We start from the raw sequence: 22,325 nt of genomic DNA, 5'->3' as shown, positions 1-22,325 counted from the left end.
CAATTGGTCCTCTCCCTACCTTTTTGAAATAATAAAGAAAAGGATGGGGGCGTGGGGGATGAGAGAGAGAGAGAGAGAGAGAGAGCGCGAGAGCGAAACAATCATTTTAAATTCTAGTATTAAATTATTACCAAGGGAAAGGTGTTGTGATTTTCCATGATATCAATCAGCCCATGAAACACTTGTCCCTTTCCTGTTTCTGAGCTTTCCAGAAAGTCAGTTCACGGTTCCTCTCAGAAATTTTTATCCACAACCAGTTGTGTTCTTTGGCTAAAGAGATGGTACATTCATTTGATCACTGCGGCGCTGTTCACGCTAATGCTCTCCCAACTGTCCCACAATAAAATATACAGACACAAGAGAGCTTGACCTGCCTGTGTTTCTAGGTCCCAGAATAGACCCCGAGAAATGCTGCCCCGCTTGTGGTTCCTGGAGGCACAGAAGGGGTCTTATATGCAACTAAGACCCCCACCTATTGTGCCTAAGTCTCTAGATCAGAGGTCATCAAATTATAGACACTGTCTGTGTATAGCTGGGAGCTAAAAATATGTTTGATACTTTTAAATGGTAAACACATACCCACAAACCAAACCCCATTGCCATTGAGTGGATCCTGACTTACAGCAACCCCATATCGGGTTTCTGATACTGTGAATCTTTAGGAGACTCAATAGCCTCATCTTTCTAGCTGGTGGTTTGAACTGCCAACCTTATGGTTAGCAGCCTGACACCTAGCCCACAGGGGTCCTTCACGTATACCCACACTCCAAAATACTTCATGACATGAAAATATGTGAAGTGTACATGTCAATGTTCATAAATAAAATTTCAGTGTTCGATGTCATTAGAACACAACTACACTCCTTAGTCCTCCTATAGTGGGAGAGCCAATATTTGCACTAGAGACCAAACTGCCTGCCTGCGAGGCCTATCATACTGAATACCTGCCCTTTAGAGACACAGCTTGCCGAGCACACTCCGTGGAGGCAGCTACTACAGGCTGCCATTCCTTAGTGAGGGGACACTGGGGAAGGCATAGAGCTGACCATGGGAATCTTTAAAACAAACACCTTGCAAAAGAAACATTCTCAGAAGGTCCTAATGGCATATTGTTATGAAAATGTCCATGTACGGAGTGCGAAAGCCCATTTCTTTGATTTAAAAAAAGGAAATGCTTCATAAAACAATTTACAGGAATCATTCACTTTAACAACACAGTGCACAAAAAGTTTCTATGGAAAAAGTTGTCTAGTTTCCATGGGAAAAGTGGCACTGGGGGAGGTCATGAGCAGTGTTATTCTTGGGGCAGGGTTGCAGGGGTGGGAGCTAAGTGAGGGGTTACTGCTATTACTATGATCTGAGTTAGTACATCACAGAGAAAGAGAACGAGTCTGAGGGTGGAAAACAGTATGGGAGTGGGCAGGGGACACTCACTGCAGCTCTTTGCTAAACGAGGAGTTAAAATTCACTCCACTTGAAACAACGTGGCCCTGCACCTACGATGCTGCCCACGAGAAAGGGCGCTGAACCGAGCCCCGTTTCTTCTGTGCCTCATGCTGGAATATTTTCTGACGAGTTACTTACTTCTGCTTTGTCTGTCTTGCCCCAGTCATTTTATATATTCATCTACCTTTCCAAATTTTCTTTTACTAAGAATTCCATGTTAAAAACAGTTTAAGAGAAAGTTAATAAAAAGCAGATTTCATCTAACAAAGAGATTCATTTATATAGCAAGTGTAAACAACATAAAAGCTGTGATATCAATGCTGGCATGCCCCATTCTACCTGCTATTGATAGAGCAGCACCCGGTGCCAGGCAGCTGGAAATCAAATGGGTCATATAGCGTTCATGACAGCAAAGAGAATGGATGTCATGGAAAATGAATGTTAATAAAAACAATCAGATTTTTGCCACTGATATTTCTGAGTTCTTATGTTTTCCCAAGTTTAGTTTGTCTTCTAGTCTTGCTTTCAAGCAAACACAAAATTTATCAAGTTGACAGTGGTGATGACCCCAGATACCACGTGCCTCTGACTAGACTTTCCATTGCTGTGGAACTGCATCTCTCGTGGGGCACCACGTCAACGTGGTCCACACCCCAGCGGAGTGAGAGCTTGTCCAGTGTGCTCACATTAGCGGATCTGTTTGAAGTGTTCCTAGACCACTTTGTGGACTTGATTTTTAAGGCTGAATCTTCCGGTCTTCGGGGATGACAGCATGTTCCCAAGAATGGTCTCCAGGATCATCTCTAGCTCCTTGGTCACACATGCCTGGTCAGGATCTTTCTATCAAGGGATCACAGTAATGTGTTCACAGGTACTCTTTGATTGTACTGACAGCCGGCTGACCAACTCACTTCATGAACTCTGGGATGCTGTCTCAAAATCACCATGGACTCATCACCACGCCATCTTCCTCCAGGAAACCCTTCTACAGCATCCACCTGTTGCTCAGGAACTTGGGCATGCAGCTTCTCAAAGTGTTGGACAAAATGACCTTTTGCAGGCCCTTCTGCAGCACCTGGTGATCTTCTTGGTGATGGGCTTGGTGCTGCCTACATTGCCACCGCAGTAACTGCTCTTGGGCAATCAGCAGGAGGATAAATGTCAAGACTCCTTGTTGCTTCGGAACCACCTGAGTATCACCACCCTGCCCAGCACCGTGAGAATAAAGTCTCAGATGGTTCTCTCATTGCACAGGCCATTTGTTTCTCTGGCTCAGCTCCTTGATTCTGTAGCGATGAACCCCTTGGGTAAGGTGACCAGATGTTAACATTGGTAAAGCGGGACATCATTGATAAAACTCATATCCTGGCGAAATAGCCACATGGCAGCCGAAAACTGTATACCCTAGCTTGTCGTGCATTCTTTCCAAAAATCGGGACTTTTTAAAACAGGGGAAGAATTGTTTAAAAGTGGGACTGTCCCGCCAAAAGAAGGGCGTCTGGTCACCTTACCCTTGGGATTGAACCCAATGATGGTACAATCAGTACATTTTTTGAGGTTTTTGACAATGTCTATGATGGTGTTGCTTGTGTCCACTAAAACCTACCCAATTTCCCATCATACTGCTCTAGGATTTCCTTGTTCGTGGTGCCTAGTGAGTCAGGGGTTTCTGGAGTTGTAGTATCGGTCTAGTATGAGAATTTGGGTTTTCCTCCTTTAACTTCCACATGACTCCTACCTGTGACTTGGAGGACTCAAACATGGCACAGGTGAACATCCTTACAATTACTCTCACAAGATACGCACTTTCTCCTGGTACATCTTTATCCAGCATTATGATGATGTGACAATTACAATCCATGTTGGCAGTCCACCAATGATCCTGGTGTTCAAAGACACTGGTTTAATAATAGGATACTTGGGTTTCAGATGATAACTCCATTTACTGGTTTACTCAGTATCCTTGATCATCTGGTCCTTCATACCTCCATCTATCCACATTGATGAACTCATATTGGTTTACAGGGTGCATCAAAACCAAAGATCTTTCCAATCTTATTGATTCTACAAAGAGAGGCATTCCCATTTTTCTTCAAGACATGTGGCAAAATATTGGGGGAGTTCTGGCCAAGACATCATGGTGATGCAGGGATATGGTCACAGACTTGCACAGCTGTGCGGCCCATCTATTAGGGGCAGGGGACAGATCCATAGGGGTTCCTTTGATTTCTTGTCCCCAAAGAGCCCTTCCTGGGCCTTTTGCTACAATGTGCACCTGATATGAGAGTACTCTGTCCACTCTTGCTCTGTCTGCGTGCCTCAGAAAGTACTCTGGGACTTAGATGGGACATGTGAACAAGAAGGATTGACACATGTGGGTGTGGCACAAGGTGGTGGCTTCCTCCATAGCTGTAAAGTGACCAGGTGGTTGGATGAGGCTCCATAAATTCTCAGTCATAAAATGTTTGAAAAGCCATGAAAATAGGATCTCTATAGAGAGTTTTACTTCATAGGTCTTTCAAAGTATGTTATCATCCATTAACTTTAAACATAGTTATGTAGAAGATTTTCATTGTTATTACTAAGCCTCCTATGATAGCCAGAAAGTTCAAGTTGCTTTAATATCTAAAATGTTTCTTTATAATCTGATATAAAACCACAGACTCAAACATTTGCTGACAAGCAAGGGAAGGAAAAATACAGGAAGAAAGGCAAGTTTATAATCATAGCCATTGCCCGTGGGTCTAACAAGATCAAGGAAGAATTCTTTGCATATTTGGCACTGATAACAAAGATTAATTTCCCACTCTTGATCTAAATGCTTAATGTACAAATGTAAGGAGGCCTAACACATTTTCTGACAGGTGAAAGATTTTATACAAAGTGGTTGTAAAACATCCTAGTAATGTGAATAATAAGTCAGTACTAGCTGAAGCCAGAAAGATTGCTGGCGGTGTAGTGGTTATGCATTCTGCAGTTCGAAACAACCAGCCACTCTGGGAGAAAGACGAGGCTTTTTACTCCTGTAAAGAGTTATAGTCTCTGAAACCACAAGGACAGTTCTATCCTGTCCTCTAGGGTTGCTATGCACTGAAAAGGAATTAATGGCAGTGAGTTAGAGCTGAGAGCTGAAGCCAGAGCAGTTTACTGTATAGGAAACACATGCTACATTGGTTTAAAGTTTGAGTCATTTTGTCTCCTTTGAAAACATGGGTTAATCTCCAGTGCCTGAGATCAATGGCTAGAAGAATGGTATGAGTTAAAGAGAGGAAGGAAGAGACGGGGCTAAAGAGAGTAGGGGGCACTGGCAAACAGTAAGAACACCAGTGATCACCACAGCACCAAAAAACTTGTTTGGTTAAGGTATCCAGAAGTAACACATGGGAAGAGAGGTAGGAAGCTCAGCATTACTTAATTCCACTTAATAACAAACGATAGATAACCCTGAGAAAAATGGGAATTCAAGAACACTTAAATGTGCTCATGCAGAACGTGTACATGGATCAAGAGACAGTTGTGGAAATAGAGCAAGGGAATACTGCATGGCTTAACATCAGGAAAGGTGTGTGTCCGGGCTGTACTCTCTCACCACACGTATTCAACCTGTATGATGAACGAATAATCATGGAAGCTGGGTTATAAGAAGAAGAATGTGGCACCATCAGGATTGAGGAAGATTTAGAAACAACCTGCGAGATGTAGGTGACAGAACCTTGCTTGCTGAAAGTGAGGGGGACGTGAAGCAGTTTCTGCTGCAGATCAAGGCTTGCAGCCTTTAGTATGGATTACAACTCAATGGAAAGAAGACCCAAATCCTCACAACTGGACCAACAGGTAACATCATGATAAATGGAAAATACTGAGGTTGTCCGGGATTTCTTCTCATTTGGATCTATAGTCAATGCTCATGGAAGCAGCAGTCAAGAGATCAAAGGACTCATTGCATTGGGAAACTGCTGCACAAGAGCTCTTCAAAGTGTTGAAAATCAAGGGTTCCATGTCACTTTTAGGTAAGGTGACCAGACGTCCCACTTTTGAACATTTTTTCCCCGCGTCCCGTGGCATTTTTAAAAAGTCCCGATTTTTGGAAAGCATGCACGACAAGCTAGGGTATACGGTTTTCGGCTGCCATGTGGCTATTTCGCCAGGATATGAGTTTTATCAATGGTGTCCCGCTTTTGTCCCACTTTACCAACGTTAAAATCTGGTCACCTTACTTCTAGGACTAATGTACTCCTGACTCAAGCCATGGTATTTTCAGTCCCCTCACATGCATGTGAAACCTAGATATTAAATGAAGAGGATAGGAGTAGAATCTACGCATTTGAATTATGGTACTGCTCAAGAATATTGAAAGTACCATGGACTGCCAAAAGAGCAACTAATCTGTCTTGGAAGAAGCACACCCAGAATTCACTTCTAGGCAAAGACGGTGAGAATTGACTTTACATACTTGGGCACATTGTCAGGAGAGACTAGTCCCTGGAGAAAGACATCATGCTTGGTAAAGTAGCAGGGCAGTTAAGAAGAAGACCTTTGACAAGATGGAGCAACACAGTGGTTCCATTGATGAACTTAATCATAAGAACAACTGTGAGGATGGTACTGGACGAGGCAGGTTTTGTTCTTCTTACATAGGGTTGCTATGAGTCAGAACTGACTTGATGGCACCTAACAGCAACATGCCAACAGTAGCAGCAATAATAACATAGATGCAGATATAAAGAGGTGAATATAGATAGTATATTTGGTATTTTCCAGGTTTTTTTTCCTTTCCTTTGATTTGTTTTGTTTTGTTTTAAAGGAAAGCATAGCAACGGCCCACAAAACCTGTTATTTAACTGCTTGAGGTAGTTAGTTTATTGTGCCAACCTGGCCTGTAAACACGTGGGGTTAATTGAAGGGTGAAGGGATAAATGGCTCAGTGAGACTCACCTTGCTGGTTGTCAGGTCTCTTGCTTTGATGGTTGGACCAGGGTGCAGCTGCCTTAGCCAGTTCCCTGCTTTAGCTGGCAAGGCTCACTTCCTGCAAGATATTCCTGAGTAGAAGCTACATGGACCTACCCTGATGCAGCCTTGGGTGCAGGAGCAGCCATGTGGAGACCCCTGCAGTGCTGAGATGCTTACACATTCACTGACTCGGCTTTCATCCTGCAGTCACGTCATTGCGTGTGTTTTGTGAGATGGAGGAGGACTTTGTGGATTGGTGTCAGACATATGGGTTAATGTTGGACTTGTGGGCTTGGGCAGCACTGGGTTGGGATGTTTTCTTGATGCGCACTTAACCTTTATATAAAACTCTTTCTTATACATGAGTTTCTGTGGATTTGTTTCTCTAAAGTACCCAGATAAATACACTGGCCATCATACTTTCAGAAGACTATTTCTTTTGATGACAAAGTCCAAGGATAAAACATTTTGAGGGTGAGATGAACTGCTTGCTTCTCATATTTTCCAAAGGTTAGACAAGACAAAATGCTGTATATACTCGAGTATAATAGGCCGACCTGACTATCAGCCAAGGCACCTAATTTTACCACAAAAATGGCATAAAAAATGTGTTGTAAAACTTGGCTTATTCATGAGTATATATGGTAAGAAGCAAAGACTCCTTAAATTCCTGTATTAGACAAGTTTTGAAAGTAATACACTAGCTTGGAGAGGGAGGGAAAAAAAAGAAGAGCTGATATCAAGGGCTCAAGTAGAAAGAAAATGATCTGAAAAGGATGATGGCAACATATGTACAAATGTGCTCGACACAATGGATGTATGGATTGTTAGAAGAGCTTTAAGAACCCCCGATAAAAATGATTCATTGAAATGAAAAAAATCAGTAAGTCAATAAACAGGATGATGATAGTCAAAGAAAAAGAAAGCAATACACTAGCAATGATAATCTCATAGTTGTCTCTTATAATTATAAAATATATTTTAGATAGAGTAAATAATTTTAAAATTTATTGTTTAATTATGAGAGGTAGTCATTTCCATAGTAATATGATGTTTGTAGATTTATATTTTCTTCTTCACTAGGGACTCATTAGAGTTAGAAAATTGAAGTTCTTGTTCTTCTAGTTCTTGTCGTTGGAAGGTGTTCTAGTCAGAGATCTACCAACATCTTGATGTTAGCAGCACAATGCACAACCATTATGCTACCAGGGCTCCCACCACTATCTTTAGAATTGTATCCAGCAACATTCCTTTTCCACAGAGGGGAAATAAGCAAAAGCAAACCAAGATACTACTCTTGGTAAATATTACAACTTACTTCCAGGAAAGAGGAAGCAGAGCTACTATAAATCTTATTGAGCTGTGATGTCTGAGAATTAGATTTGGATTGGGGTTAGGGACTAGGGGTAATGATTGTTAGATATTACAAAAGCACACATGTAATACTAGATATCATTTGATGTTAGAAATTAAAATGGAAAATCTCCTTTCAATTTTAACAATATGCTGAAGAATATAAGAATTTAAACTGGGTGGGGGAGGGAGAGAAAAAAGAGGAGCTGATCCCAGGGGGTCCATAGAAAGTCAATGTCTAGAAAAGAAGGAAGGTAACATATGTACAAACATGCCTGATGCAATTGCTGTATGGATTGTGATAAGAGTTCTAAGAGCCCCCAATAAAATGATCTCTTAATAAAAAAATCATTTAAATCTGAGCAATGTGCTAAACATGCCCCAGGTGGTACAAATGGTCAACACTCTCCATGGCTAACTGAGGGGTTGGCAATTTAAAATGAGCTAAAGGCACTTTCAAAAAAATCACCTGGAGATTTGATTCTGAAAAATTAGCCAATAAAAATCCTACAGAGCACAGCTCTACTGTGATACACGTGGGGTCACAGGAGTTGTAAACAATTCAATGGCAATTTTCGCTCCAACATGGACTATCTCTTTAGGGAATTGGTGGCTCACCTTCTCCATGGGAGAGCCAGGTTCATTTCCTGATGAGTTGAGATGGAGTTAATTAATATGGCCTTTCTAGCCATAATCCCTTATGTGATCTATTATAAATTCTAGACTTTGCTACTTTAGAGGGTGTTCTCTGTTAAGGACTGGGATGGGATATATTCCAAGTCTCCATGTTAGTAGAGGCTGGGAACCAAGTCGCTGCCCTTTGTTTTCTTGGGGATATGGCCTGCTGGAAACAAAATCACACCTCTATCAAAGTCATTCCTCTGTGTATAAGTAGAGGAAAGTAGAGGAAAGGAAAAAAAAAAAACCCAGGACCATCAGAAGAAGAGCCGCCAGTGAAGCAAGTTCCAAAACACTGTCTGAAGCAATGGAAGCTGAGACTAGAGGCACCAGAGGTTGTGGTATGGAGACAAAGTGGCAGAGCAAAGAAGCCAGGGTGAGATCAGAGACTAAAGCAAGGAGAGCATGAGATAGAACAGAGGAGCAGCTCTGAGACGATGAGACTGTGACAGAGAGCAACAGGTGGACCTGCCGGCCCACAGAGGCAGAAGCCAAGGTGCCATATGCCCAACAGGCTGAAGATTAGAGAGAGACTTGGCTGCTGCCTGAGGAGAGGTACAACTGTGGACCAAGAGTTAGATCCTTACTGTTTACTGATCCTGACTGGTAGTAACTGGTCAACTTTTCTAATAAGCCCCCTGCACTAAGTGGCATTGGGGTGGACATACTTGACCCTGTCTGGCTTCCCTATGGCCATGAGGGAAGAGTCAAACAGGCCTCCACATTGCATCCTTCCTTTCCTACTCAGCCACCAACCATTCCTCTCATACCACTCTGCATTTGTGTTGGGTTCGATAGTTCTTTGAAATGCCAAAAAAACCCTCACAGGCAATATGCACAATTAAGGGGATCTATTAGAAAAGTCAATAGGTTTACTATAAGTCAGGATCAGCAAAATATGAGGATGCATTCATTGGCCTCTTCAGTCGGCCACAGGACTCTATGGTTCGCAGCCTCTCAGCCCTGTGGTCCTTTGTCCTTTGTCCTCATGGGCCAGGAAACCAACCTGCCTGTCACTCAGTCACAAAGTTCCATAATCTTGGGCCTGTCACGGAGCAGGACCACACAGTTTCAGTGCTACTCCCCCGAGTCTCCGTGCCACAGTATGCAATGCATCTGCCTTCAGGGTCCCTGCTGCTTCACAGAGAGCTTGAAGGTGCTCTCCCAAGGTCCTCCAGGTTTCTCTCTCTACGGTTGCTTCAAAAATGGCTCATTCTTATAGCCAGGGCTAAAGGATAGATGTACTGGTGGTAACGAAAACTAAGCAATGCCCTTGATTAATGTTGCACACATCCTACTTACATAGTCCCACTTAATCACTTCGTGGGAGCCTTGGGTAGAAGAGCCGTATGAAGAAATTTCACTCCACCACATACCATGATTTGGTGTCTGAGTTCTACGTGGCCATTGCATCACATTTTTTAACCCAGTAGAATAGAAAAATGCCACGAAGAACAGTTGGTGTCAGAACATGGTACAGAAGGATGGTGGGTAGAGGCATGTCCGACCTCCTGCTCATGTTTTAGTATCAGTGTATCTCACTGATATACTCAGTGTATAGTGTCAGTGTGCCTCACGTGCAGCCATCATATCTGTTGGTGGAGACTTGTGCATTGCTGGGATGCTGAATAAACTTCAGCACAGCTTCCATAACAATATGAACCAGGAAGAAAACCTGGTGATTTATTTCTCACAATGAAAAGTCTATGTATCAAAACTGTCCTACCTGAAATGCATTAGGCAGATGGCTCAGGAGAGGGCAACATTCCACTTGGCTGTGTCTGGGGCCACCATGAATCAGGGCAACAATAACACATTATCTCTACCTCCCCCAGTTATTAAATACTATTATTTAATAATCTAATAAAGATTATTAAAAATAATAAACTAATAAAGGTTAGTTTTTAACTCAGCTTTGAGAGAGGTCCACTTTTGTGAGGTGTTCTGAATTCACCAGACTGACATGCTTTCCTTCTATACGCAGGGAATTGAATTCCAGTTTGGCAACCAACGATGGAGTTTCCTATGTGAGTTTTAACAATACTATCTCTGCAAGAGAACAGGAGTAAGACCTTCCCATGCTGTTCATTCAAAATGTGACACAATTAAGGCCTGAATTCACTTTGCACTGTTTTGATACAAAGGCCCTCCTACACCTGTAAATCTTACCATTGAGTGTGGAATGCCTTTGTTTGACTTGGCAAACTCAGCTGTAAGTACAAGGTCAACACAAAATCTCAGTTTCGTGCTACCCTTGGGCCAGCGGTTCACAGTGCAGAGGTTTCAGGCTCCCATCACACAAGGAGATCTAATTTTGACTTTCCTTAATGCCAGTATAACTTTGTTCACAGAATATCTGGATATGCTTGATTAGACCAAAGCTCACTGCTTTCTTTAACCTTCAGGGTAAGGTGAACTACAGATGAATTGACAAGTGGCATTCAGCAGGCCTTATTCCCAGTCCAGAGAAGCCTCTGTGTGAGACCCTAATTAAACAAAGATCTTCGTAGTCAGCCTTTGCCCTATTCTGGAGGACAGCAGTGTCTCGTCCAGACAAGAACTAACACATTCTGAAGGCCTTCTGAGGTGCTTAAGCTAAGCTAAATGCAAAAAGCTTAGCACAGAATAAATGCAAAGGAAGCATGTCGGAGCAATAAAATGATAGTCTATTATGATGATTGTAAATGGTTAATTAATCTGTAATTAAAATGGCATCATTAATATTCTGATTATAGTTATTCAGGCATATGAATAAGCAAAATAGACCCTGAGATCTATTGTCTTTCTCTATATGATTTTAGAGACAATATATTCACTATATCTAGTCATTGTAGCATAATTTCTCCATATTTGTATTATAAAAGAGAATTCAGTCCTAATTTGTATATTATATGGATACTTTTAATAATATCAAATTCTAAACAAATGGTTCATTTATTAATTCTTGGAATCATACAATAATATTTGCTACTTGTTAAATTTAGTGTGGAAAGCCTCTTTATTTTATTGAGTTATATGTTACTCCATTTAGTAGTTTTGTTTGCTGAATTTTCACACTAGCTCTTAAAGAAGTAACTTTACAGAGGATGTGAAACTAGAGAAATTACAATCAGTGCCTACTGTTTTGCAGACAAAAAGATCCTAAAGTTCAAATATGGATTCGGCATCAAGATCATAAACATTTGCAATGGTAATTTGTAACTGTACCGACTGAAATTGGCACCTCTGCTTTCTTTTCACAGCATTCAATTATGGCTTCCTTAATCTTTTCAAAATGGGGCTCTGCCAGCTGCCAGCTGCAGTGTCCTGATTTCAATTTAGGAGAAAAGCTGCTACTTGCTTGGAAATCACTTGAAATTTTTACACAGCCCGGAAAGAAGAGACCTGATTAAAACAGCTCTTAGGAAACCTTCCCCACCACTGCCTGATGGGAAATTGCAGGGCTCAAATGAACTGGCTTAGCCCGAACACCTAAAATTCTATAACTTTTATATGATCATTATTGAAGATTAGTTTTTAAATTTAAATGCATGCAAACAACAATGCTGAGGTTAGTGTGCTGCTCATTCGTATCAGCCTCTGCACCTAACTCTTTATGCCTGATTTGAAGTCTTTGCAATAATGCTCTGGGGTATTAAACTCATTCCCATTTTATAAGTGAAGAAACGGTGACTTGGGATGCTGAATAACATGTCCAAATTAACACAACTGGTAAGAAACAGAGAGAGCAACTAACCAAACTATCCCTGGATAGCTCCCATGCTTTTAAGATAAATGGAGCTGGACTGAGGGGCGGTGGGTGGTGGTGCTGGTGTGGGGAGGATTAACCTATAAAAAGATCACTGAAGACAAATGGGTGCATAAGCAAATGTGGTGAAGAAAGCTGATGGTGCCCGGCTATCAAAAAGTATAGTGTCTGGGGTCTTAAAGGCTTGAAGGTAATCAAGCGGCCATCTAGCTCAGAAGCAACAAAGCCCACATAGAAGAAGCACACCGGCGATGCAACCACGAGGTGTCGAAGGGATCAGGTGTAAGGCATCATCAGAACAAAAAATCTTACCATAGTGAATGATGGGGGGAGTGCAGAGTGGAGATCCAAAGCACATTAGTAGGCCACTGGAGATCCCCTTGCAGAGGGGTCTCGGGGAGGAGATGAGCCAGTCAGGGTGCGATGTAATAATGATGAGAAATACAACCTTCCTCTAGTTTCTAAGGGTTTCCTCCCCGCTCCCACTACCATGACTCGAATTCTATCTTGCAAGACTGGCTAGACCAGAGGAGGTACACTGGTACAGATAGGAACTGAAAATACAGGGAATCCAGGACGGATGAGCCCTATAGGACCAGTGGTGTGAGTGGCGAAACAGGGAGGGTAAAGGGAGAATGGGTAGGAAAGAGGGAACCGATTACATGGAACTGTGTGTGACCTCCTCCCTGGGGGACAGACAACCAAAAAGTGGATGAAGGGAGACGTCGGACAGGGCAAGATATGACAAAATACCCATTTATAAACTATCAAGGGCTCATGCGGGAGGGGGGAGCGGGGAGGGAGGGGAAAAATGAGGACCTAATGTCGGGGGTTTAAATGGAGAGAAAATGTTTTGAGAAACGATGTACAAATGCGCTTTACACAATTGATGTGTGTATGGATTGGGATAACAGTTGTATGAGCCCCTAATAAAATGTTAAAAAAAATTACTTATAAAAGTGTGGGTACAATGATGTAAGAGAACCATTGAAATAGTTCAGTTACGTGGGATTAGCAGAGTTGTTCCCATCCCTACAACCAATGGGACCAATGATAGGAAAAAGAGAGAGAGACAGACGGACAGAAAGAGAGAGAGTAGTGTAGAGAAGGGAACCTGACGAGAAGTATTATCAGTAGAGGGAAAGTCAATTGGAGACCATCTTTCAGGGAAGAAGCCAGGGAGGTCAAGATCGTGAACTCCTTCCCTCCCTTAACAAGTGACTTGGCTGAATGACTGGAAACCATTTCAGAAGAGACAGAAATCGCTTCCAGGGTAGAGCAGGGTACAGAACCGACCTGGGGAGGGGATACAAGGGGGAACAGTGTGCATATAGAAGCTAGCACAATCACTGATAATATAATAGAGTTTCGTAAATACACTTTAAATTGAGATCCTTTCAACTTAAACCCACAAAGTTATCATCTACCTTTTCAGTGATCACATGTCTGGATTGTTCAGTCTATAATGACACAAGGGCACATGCATATTAGAGGGGAATATTTTATCTCTACTCCTGGTTTCCATGCAAGAAAATTTTCCTAAGCATATGCCTGACATTTATTTTTGTTTCTTTATTCTCTCTGCCCTGGGAGGTCCCACTTACCCACTGCCATAGTGATTTTATAGCACAGAATAGAAATCTACTAGGTCTCTGTGGTTGTAAATCTTTACAGGAGCTGAAAGCCTCATCTTTCTCCCTTGCAGAAAACAGAGGGTTCAAACTGCTGACTTGGTGGTTAGGAGCTCATGAGGAGTAGAGTGATTTATTTAATTGGGTAATTTGAAAAGGCCTAGACCTGTTCTTCATGAGAACACGCTACCCCCAGGAGCAAGTTACTGCAGCTACATTCGCAGGAGCAGATCCACAAGCCCCTTCGCCTGTCCTGCTTTAGTTAGGGCTGTATCTGGACAGAATCTCAGCCTAGTGTGGGGAGCTCTGTTAGCAAGCCAATTTGGCTCATACACTAAGCTAATATATCTTCCATCTTGGTTTTTGTAAAATATAAATATTTTTTATTGCCATGATAGTCTTCGTTTTATTTTTCAATGTGTTCAAAACTAATAAAGCCAAGGCAGAGGGGAGTGATTTTCTTTCACATGCTCTGCACATATCTTGTGGGGTAAAGCATTTAGCTTTACCCAAAGTAAGTAGCCTTTGTCCTTGGTTCTGGAGAAAGACTCCATGAACAAGTGGAATGCCTTAGTCTGCGATTTCCAGGCCATACTTGCTGTTGCATGGGGATGATCAGATCAGAAAAGACTTACCTGGGAGGCTGATATCAATCAGCATCAGGAGGCATTACCTAGCCTATCACGCAGGTCTGGCCAGCAAGACCCTGGGTCATGAAGGCTCTGAGGCCTTTCTGGCTGGGGAAAGGCAGATGATGTGGCCGCGTTGGATTGTGCAAACTTCACATTGGGAACCTTCTTAGTCCTTGCCTGTGTTTTTCCTCCATATGACGATACTCATTTGTGTCCCTTTGCGGGGATACCTCTGTAATTGTAAGTCTAGGGTTGTCTGCTAATTCTGTGAGTCTTTGCATTCAGTCCAAGCGAGAAGGGGAAGCCATCAAATAAAAGCGAACATGTCGTGCTAACTCTCCAACTCACGGCTGGTGTCTGTCTACTTGGCCGTCTGAAGGACAACGGCCTCTAACTGTGAAATCTGCCCAGCGCTGGGTGCCATGTGGGCAGCCGGTGTCAGAATGATTGACAAGTGGGAGAGTGAGGATAAAACCAATCTCCACACATTGAGCAATGGATTTATGCTGATTTTTAAAAAGTTGTCCATGAATATCTGAAAGTTGAAATCCTTCCTGAACTCTCTCTCATAGGAAGCTTTGAAAGTATAGCAAATAACAACACCCCCTCCCCCTCACCCCCAGCCCGTGCAACCAAAAACCACTGATTCAGGCAAGTGACACAAAACCTTAACTATCACATCCAACAAATTCCATCATTACCAGTTTTTAGAGCCTCCTCAAGCCCCACTGTTTTTACAGTCATTTCTTTGCAATTTCAGAAAAGCAATTAGAATACACACAAAAAATGCTCAGGTTATCCTTCGGAATTCTCTAAATCTACTGTTGTTCATGATGCTAAACTAAGGAAGAGAAAATGATTGAATAGTACTGAGGAAAAGACAGGCAAACTTTTCTATATCAGCATATAGACAGGTGATATTTATCATTTCTGAACTAAAGAAATACATCATTAGACAACCTAGAGGGTAGACAGGTAAACAACTCATCAAATGCGCATGACATGTGGAGCACGCTTACCTCAGCCATGTGCTTTGATACATGCCCCACGATAACAATAACCTTCCCTTTGAAGTTCTGGAGCATAGTAGTGCAGGGGGCTTGGGTCAGCTCGCCTTCTGCCGTGAATGCAGTGCCGAATGGAATGTTGATGCTGCCTGAAATGTGGCCCCGGATGAAGCTGAGAGGGAAGCTTAAGGAAAACATTTGTGTGTAGACTTGAGTGCAGGAGAGAAACAGAGGTAACTGGTTCCCTGATGACAGTATTACTATCGTCCATGCTCAGGCACACGAGTATTTTGGCTAAATGAAGAAAGGCACCTTTAAGGAAGAAAACAAGTGAAAATGAATCAGGTAGTCACATGGGTTTTGTGACATGCATGCTTTTCAGTTTATTACTACTATGAATATGGTTTTAAACCTTTGAAAGTGATATAGGCAAGAGAATATTCTCAAGTCTAACTGGATGCTATAAAACTATATCTATTAAGTGGGACTCTGCATAGAATTATTAGAGGTTATTAACATTGATAGGAAATATTTCTGGTATATGTTTATTTTTCGAGTAAACATAGCTGATATTTCTAGGTATTTTTTGTTTTTTAATTTTCTCTTTTCTGGGGTGGTGGTGGGTGTATTTTATTTCACTGCATTTTAGAATTCTGCTGTCTTATTGACTACCACTTTTGATTTAGTAATTAGAGACATCTTAGCAACCCTATAGGATAGAATAGAACTGTCCTTTGGATTTCTGAGGCTGCAACTACTTATGAGAAAAGAAAACCTCATCTTTCTCTTTGGGAGCAGCTGCTGGCTTAGAACTGCTGACCTTCTAGTTAGCAGCCATACACATAACCCACTACACTACCCAGGGTTAGTAAATTAACTGCCAGTTGACTTGCTTGCAGCGAGTTTGGTTTTGGTATTGGCATAAAAAGCTCCCTTCGTGGTGCAAGAAATTTGTGCTCAACTACTAATCTAGACGACGAAAAGCCTGCCAATCTGTTTCCACGAAGATGACAGCCAGGCACATTGTGTGGAGCAGTTCTCCCTGGTCACGTGGGGGCTGCCATGTGCCCGCGTTCACTGCAGAGGACTAAGGGTGTTTTCATCAGCTTAAAATAATTACTAGTATCATGACATGTTAGGGAAAAATGCCCTAGAAAATAATTTAAACATACAATTAAAATAATGAGAGTATAACTTTCTGGGGAGATAAAAGGCAGCTCCTTATATACAAGGTTTAGAAAATAACACATTTTAAAAATATCACTCATTAAATTACTCTTCATTAAATGAACAGTACACAGACTGTTCTGAAAGAGAGGTCCAGGTTTCCGCTGATGTCAGAGTGAAGCGTTCCTAGACTCTTGTTTGTACCACAACAGCACAGAGTGAAGAAGCAATTACCATTAATTTAGATGGGAACATATTTTTAGCATTCCAAGACTCAAAAATAACCTACCAAATAACACATAAGACCGAAAATAACACTAGCATATACTGTTCACAGGCACATTCAAATCTGTGGTGGCTTGGCGCAGAGAGGTGCACGGTAGTTCCCAGGGAGGGGGCTTGGTCATACCACCCACTACGCAGGGTGCATGCTGCCTTTGACTGTCTCTCTTACTAAAGAAATGCTGAATGCTAACCAACAAGATCACACTTGGATTTCCTTAGCACGAGTTCTCAAACCTTCACAATGACTCAATAGTCTTAGCTGCAATTTTCATGAACAATAATCACTTTGTCCTCAGCACATCATTATTTGATAGTATTTTTCTTCATTGAAGATACATTTTAAAGGTAAAAAATTTGGATACCACAAACTAAGAACATAACAACTCAAATATTCTTGGTAAGTGTATTTATGTATCAGGTCTGAATTAGTGGCAGTGAGTGTTTCTGTGTCCATTAGACAGCTCTTATCAATCGTTAACATCTTCTTCTTTCTAGTGCTTTTAAAATAGCAGAAGTAAGTAATACAAATCGATCTTATTCAGGAATACTGTGTTGCCTACCCAGTCCTAAATTTCTGGTTTGGAAGGGCCCCCCTCTGTTGAAGTGGGAGCCTAGGCTGTCATGTTGGTATCATATGAACCAACGACAACCCTCTGGTGCTGTATTGCTTACCGTCACCAGCTGCTCCTTGGGAGAAGAGGAGGTGAACAATTACCGTCTCGGAAACCCACAGGGGCAATTCTCCCATCTTACAGGGAGGGTTGTTATGAGTCAGCATTGACTCATTGATAATGGGTTGAGTTTAAAACCCTGGCTGACTGAAGAGTGGAGGAGGGGGGAGAAAAAGGGAGAGCAGCTACAGGCTGAGCCAATCAGATTCTCTTCCTTGAAATATCAGAATAAAAATTTTTTTAAGATAATCCTTAGACTGTGTTACCATACAGAGTCACATATTCCCACAGTTCAGCCACAACTTTAGAAGTAACCTTGTTTTACAAGATACATTATGTGAATCTTTGGTTTCAAAAGAGTACCCATGTGTTCCCAAATATCTAATGTTTACATATAAGATCATTGATTAATATCTGGATGATTTTGTGGGCTTAGCATCATCATTTACTATGAGTTTTTAAAAGAATAGTTTAAACAGCCTTTTAGCCACCAGTCATGTCCTAAAATCGTTAATATCTTAAAACCTTTTTTTAAAAATATCTTAGAATCTTATACTTGGTAGCTTGATATTGAAACATGTTTTTCTTTTTTATGGTTTAAATGTTAAAATGCTTGACAAAATATTATGGCGACAGAATCTTTTTGGGAAAAGAAAAAATGTATGCCAAATGCAAAACCTTTCCAAACTTAAATTTGGCAATTTTGATACTATAGTTCCTTATTCTTAATCTAGTTCAACCAAAACATCTTAGACAAAAAAAAAGCACTCATCCAAGAACACTCTTGCCATAAAACCAGTTAGCCTAAGCACCGTTGTGTAAACAAGCATGCTTGTAGGCTCTGTAGGAGGTCAAACGTTCAACTCTTCTATCCCTAACTAGTTATACTGAGAGGATAGTTAGCATATTGTTCATGGCAGTCTATTGAGGGTACATCGACAGTGTCATTGTGGGTCATCCTCTTGAAATTGTGTTAAATGTTTTTCTGTTTTTTGGTAAATGAAACCCAGATTGATGCATTGATAAGGAGAGCAAGTAGAATAAAGATTTCTGGATGGGGGGGGGGAGGTAGGGCGGGATAGCGGCATGGTGGTGGTGGTCATGGGGGTAAAAGGGAGATGATGTCAAGGAATTCAGGAAGAAAAAGAATGTTTGAAGACTAATTGTGGAAGTAATTATACAATTCCGCTGTCAAGAGTGAACTATGGAATGATATGACCTATGAGGTACGTATTAACTCCCAAGTAATAATAAATTAAAAGAACAGAAAAACAAAACAAAACTATATCACGGAATGGCTTTTGGGCTCAGGCTAAATCCTAGCTCCACCTTAAGAAATACTCATTCTTACATCATGGCCGTGCTTGATACCCTCAGAAAGGGAGCACAGAAGATAAAGGTGCTATAGCAAAAAAAATTTTGATGCCATTTCCTTGCCAAATCTACTGCCTCCTCAAATGGAATCACCATCCTTTAAATCATCTAGAGCAGTGGTTCTCAATCTGTGGGTTGCAACCCCTTTGGGGGTTGAACAGCCCTTTCACAGGGGTCGGTCGCCCGATTAATAGCAGTAGCAAAATTACAGTTATGAAATAGCAACGAGGCCTCCAAATTCCTTGTCGCTCAGATCTAAATATTGGTCTGAGTGGCTAACATAGGAGGAAAAGTAAAACTGAAGTGGACTTGGGTCTTTAATGACTTACAAGTTCATTTCAAACATAGTAAGTACATGTATATGTACATATATATACATACATATTCTGATTGTAAGCCTTTTGGTGTGTGATTTATAAATATCCTTAGTCTGTTGTTATTGTATTTTTTATATTTAATTTTATTTTTGCAAAGGGAAGATTTAAATTCTGTTACAGTACAAGTTATTTCTTTAAAAAAAAAAAGAAATAGCAACGAAAATAATTTTATGGTTGGGGGGGTCACCACAACATGAGGAACTGTATTAAAGAGTTGTGGCATTAGGGAGGTTGAGAACCGCTGATGTAGAGTGATATCACATGTTTGATATCTCATCAGTTGTAACATTTACTATTGCTCTGACAAATTTCACCCTCCCATTTCTATTCCCATTAATCCTCCCCTATTTCTGATGCATATTCTCTCGAGCTTGGGCTATTGCAGTAGCTTTCTGTTGTCTCTCAGTCTCTTTTCCTTTAGAAATGACTTTAATCAGAATATTGTCAGATTAAGATTTTCAAAACCAAGTTCTGATTTTTACATCCCTGGTGTAAACTTTCTACAGGATACAGGCCTACAGGTATCAGTTCATCTCTCATGGAACTTACCATTGTAAATAGTTCACTTCCAACATAATTTAGCCATGTATTATCTACAGGATATGTTCCTCAGGGCCTAGCTACTGTAGTGGTCACTGCCTAAATAGGACTTTACCATATTTCTGAGTTTAAGTATTATCTATCCTTAAATGTTTCCTCTATGAAAAGTTCCTTCCCATACTAATGGAACCTGTCTCATGACAGCAATTGGTTCTTGTATATAGCACACTAATGTACAGGTTTAAACAATCTTAAAAAAATTATTTGAATCTCTTCCTAGGCTTTCCATGGTATCTAGAAGACAGATTACATAACCATCCATGCTTGATCTAGTCAAGAATTCCTCTTTGTCAGCACACATTTTGAGAAAAGAAATTGGAAAAAAAGAAAAAGTAACACCTTTAGTTTTCTGTAACATGCATAGTGACCCAAATGGTCCAGTAAGAACCAGTTTATGGTAGGGCAAACTAGAGATATTTCTGAAATTAATAAGGAATGCTTATGCAAATTAAATATCTGGGTAATTCTACCCCTCCAGTCTTGCCTGCCCCATCAGCCCAATTAACTTTCTACACTCCATCAAAATAATCTCTCTAAAATACAAATCTGAGCTCGTCACTTACCTGATTAAATTCTCTAATGCTCTCCCAATGCTTTTGTAGTAAACCTCAAACTTCTTAACTTGTTATGCATCATTCTCTATGAAACTGCCCGGGCTTATTTTAGTCTTCTTCCTCACTTCCTGTATTGCTGCATCACTAGCCCCGAGAACCGATAATTCTCTGAACGTGCTTCCCTCGCATGCTTCTTTATGCTAAATGCCTTCCCTTTCTGGCCTTGACTAGGACAATCCCACTTGTCCTTCAGATTTCATCTCAGACATCCTGTGGCTTAGGTGACCATTTTTGGGGGGCGGTCAATTCATATAGCATTATGGGTATGCCTTAGACATAAATCATTTCACACTTCATTCTAACTATCTATTTAATGATTTGGGTTCATACTCAAGACTACCAGATCCTGGTGAGCACACTCTGTAATTTAACTCTGGATCCTTATTATCTGGCAAAGCAGGCTCTCAAATAGGTTCAATGCCAGTGAGCCTGTATGGTACCCTGGAAATTGGGTCTTCGAGCAAATAGGCACTCTTTAACAGCCACTGCACCTCTAGCAACTAAGGCCAATCCTGAAAGTGGAGAAATTCCTGAGCCTTGACCACCACATACCACAACATTATACAAAGTTCATTCAGATAGACAGAAATTTTAACTCAGCTAGTATGAACCAAGATAAGAACTCTTGTGGCATAGTGGTTAAGTGTTGGGCTACAACCATAAAGGTCAGCCTTTTGAAATCACCCACCACTCTTCTGGAGAAAGACAGGGCTCTCTATTCCCGGAAAGAGTTACACACCCAGAAACTCACCCGATCAGCTGTGCCCTGGCCTGTAGGATGGCTATAAGTTGGTATCAACTTAATGGCAGTGAGGTTTTTGGGGTGTTTTTGGGGGGTGGTGGTGAACCTAGACATTAATGGAATGACAGAATCTTAATAATCTTCTTTATCATTATTTATCTTGCTCTGACTAGAAAATTAAACAAACGAATGAACATTGTCATCAAATTGATTTCTACTCTAGTGAGACCCTAAATACAACTTTTTGAGATGTAAATCTTTATAGCTTCATCTTTCTCCCAGAGAACAGCTGGTACATTTCAACTGCTGACTTTGGGTGAGTAGCTCGGCGCCTACTCCACAAGGCCACCTTGGCTCCTAATCCTGATCGCAAGAATCTCTAAATTATCTTGAAGAATCTCTAATTATTCAGGACATAGAAATAAGGACAATACTAGAATTCACTTAGGATGAACAATATAGCAACATAATAAAAGCAACTGATTTTATGTGTTTTCAATTTTTAAAAAGTTTACAATTTAGGCCTGAGGTTATTTTTCCTATAACATTTGATATATAAAAAGCAAATGGAAATAGTGTTATAAATAAAATAGCAAAAATTCAGCCCTGACTTCACATAAATGGGAAGAATATTTTTTCAAAGTATTTCTATTTACGATAACATCAGTTGGAATCACATTCACATGACTAAGACCACTCTTAATATAAACTCCAGGAAATGAAAACCTCTAAATATTTGGAAATATTAAAGAAAACAACAGTGTAACTAGTGTCTGACTTTTGAAACTATCGACATTACTTATGAAATGCATGCCACTATAAGAGAAACACTGTCTCTTAATCATTGGGATCATTATTTGCTATGAAATGTTTGCAATGCATGGAAGAAGACAAATCTGACTTGAATTTCCACTTCGATTAAAGTTTCATGACTTTTTCTTATTAAAAACAAAGTGGAAATGTGATTTCAACAAAAACTTGAATGTGTTTGTTGGCCTCCTTGATTCTTTTTTCATTTTTTAATCATTTTATTAGGAGCTCATACAACTC

General features: G+C 40.8%; 1 protein-coding gene across 1 annotated transcript in view; it reads right to left on the bottom strand.

Moving 5' to 3' along the window:
- The window catches only part of TBCK (TBC1 domain containing kinase), a 187,524-nt gene that overhangs the window by 10,339 nt on the left and 154,860 nt on the right, over positions 1-22,325 (bottom strand). The window contains exon 24 of the mRNA XM_004703452.2: positions 15,458-15,617. Within this exon, the coding sequence (XP_004703509.1) occupies positions 15,458-15,617 (160 nt within the window). The remainder of the gene's footprint in view (positions 1-15,457; positions 15,618-22,325) is intronic.

The sequence above is a fragment of the Echinops telfairi genome, unplaced genomic scaffold (genome assembly GCF_000313985.2).
Source record: "Echinops telfairi isolate 266 unplaced genomic scaffold, ASM31398v2 ScPeMD7_7468;HRSCAF=8506_0, whole genome shotgun sequence".
NCBI lineage: Eukaryota > Metazoa > Chordata > Mammalia > Afrosoricida > Tenrecidae > Echinops > Echinops telfairi.
The sequence above is the reverse complement of the archived record's forward strand: the minus strand, read 5'-3'. Positions and strand labels throughout refer to the sequence as shown.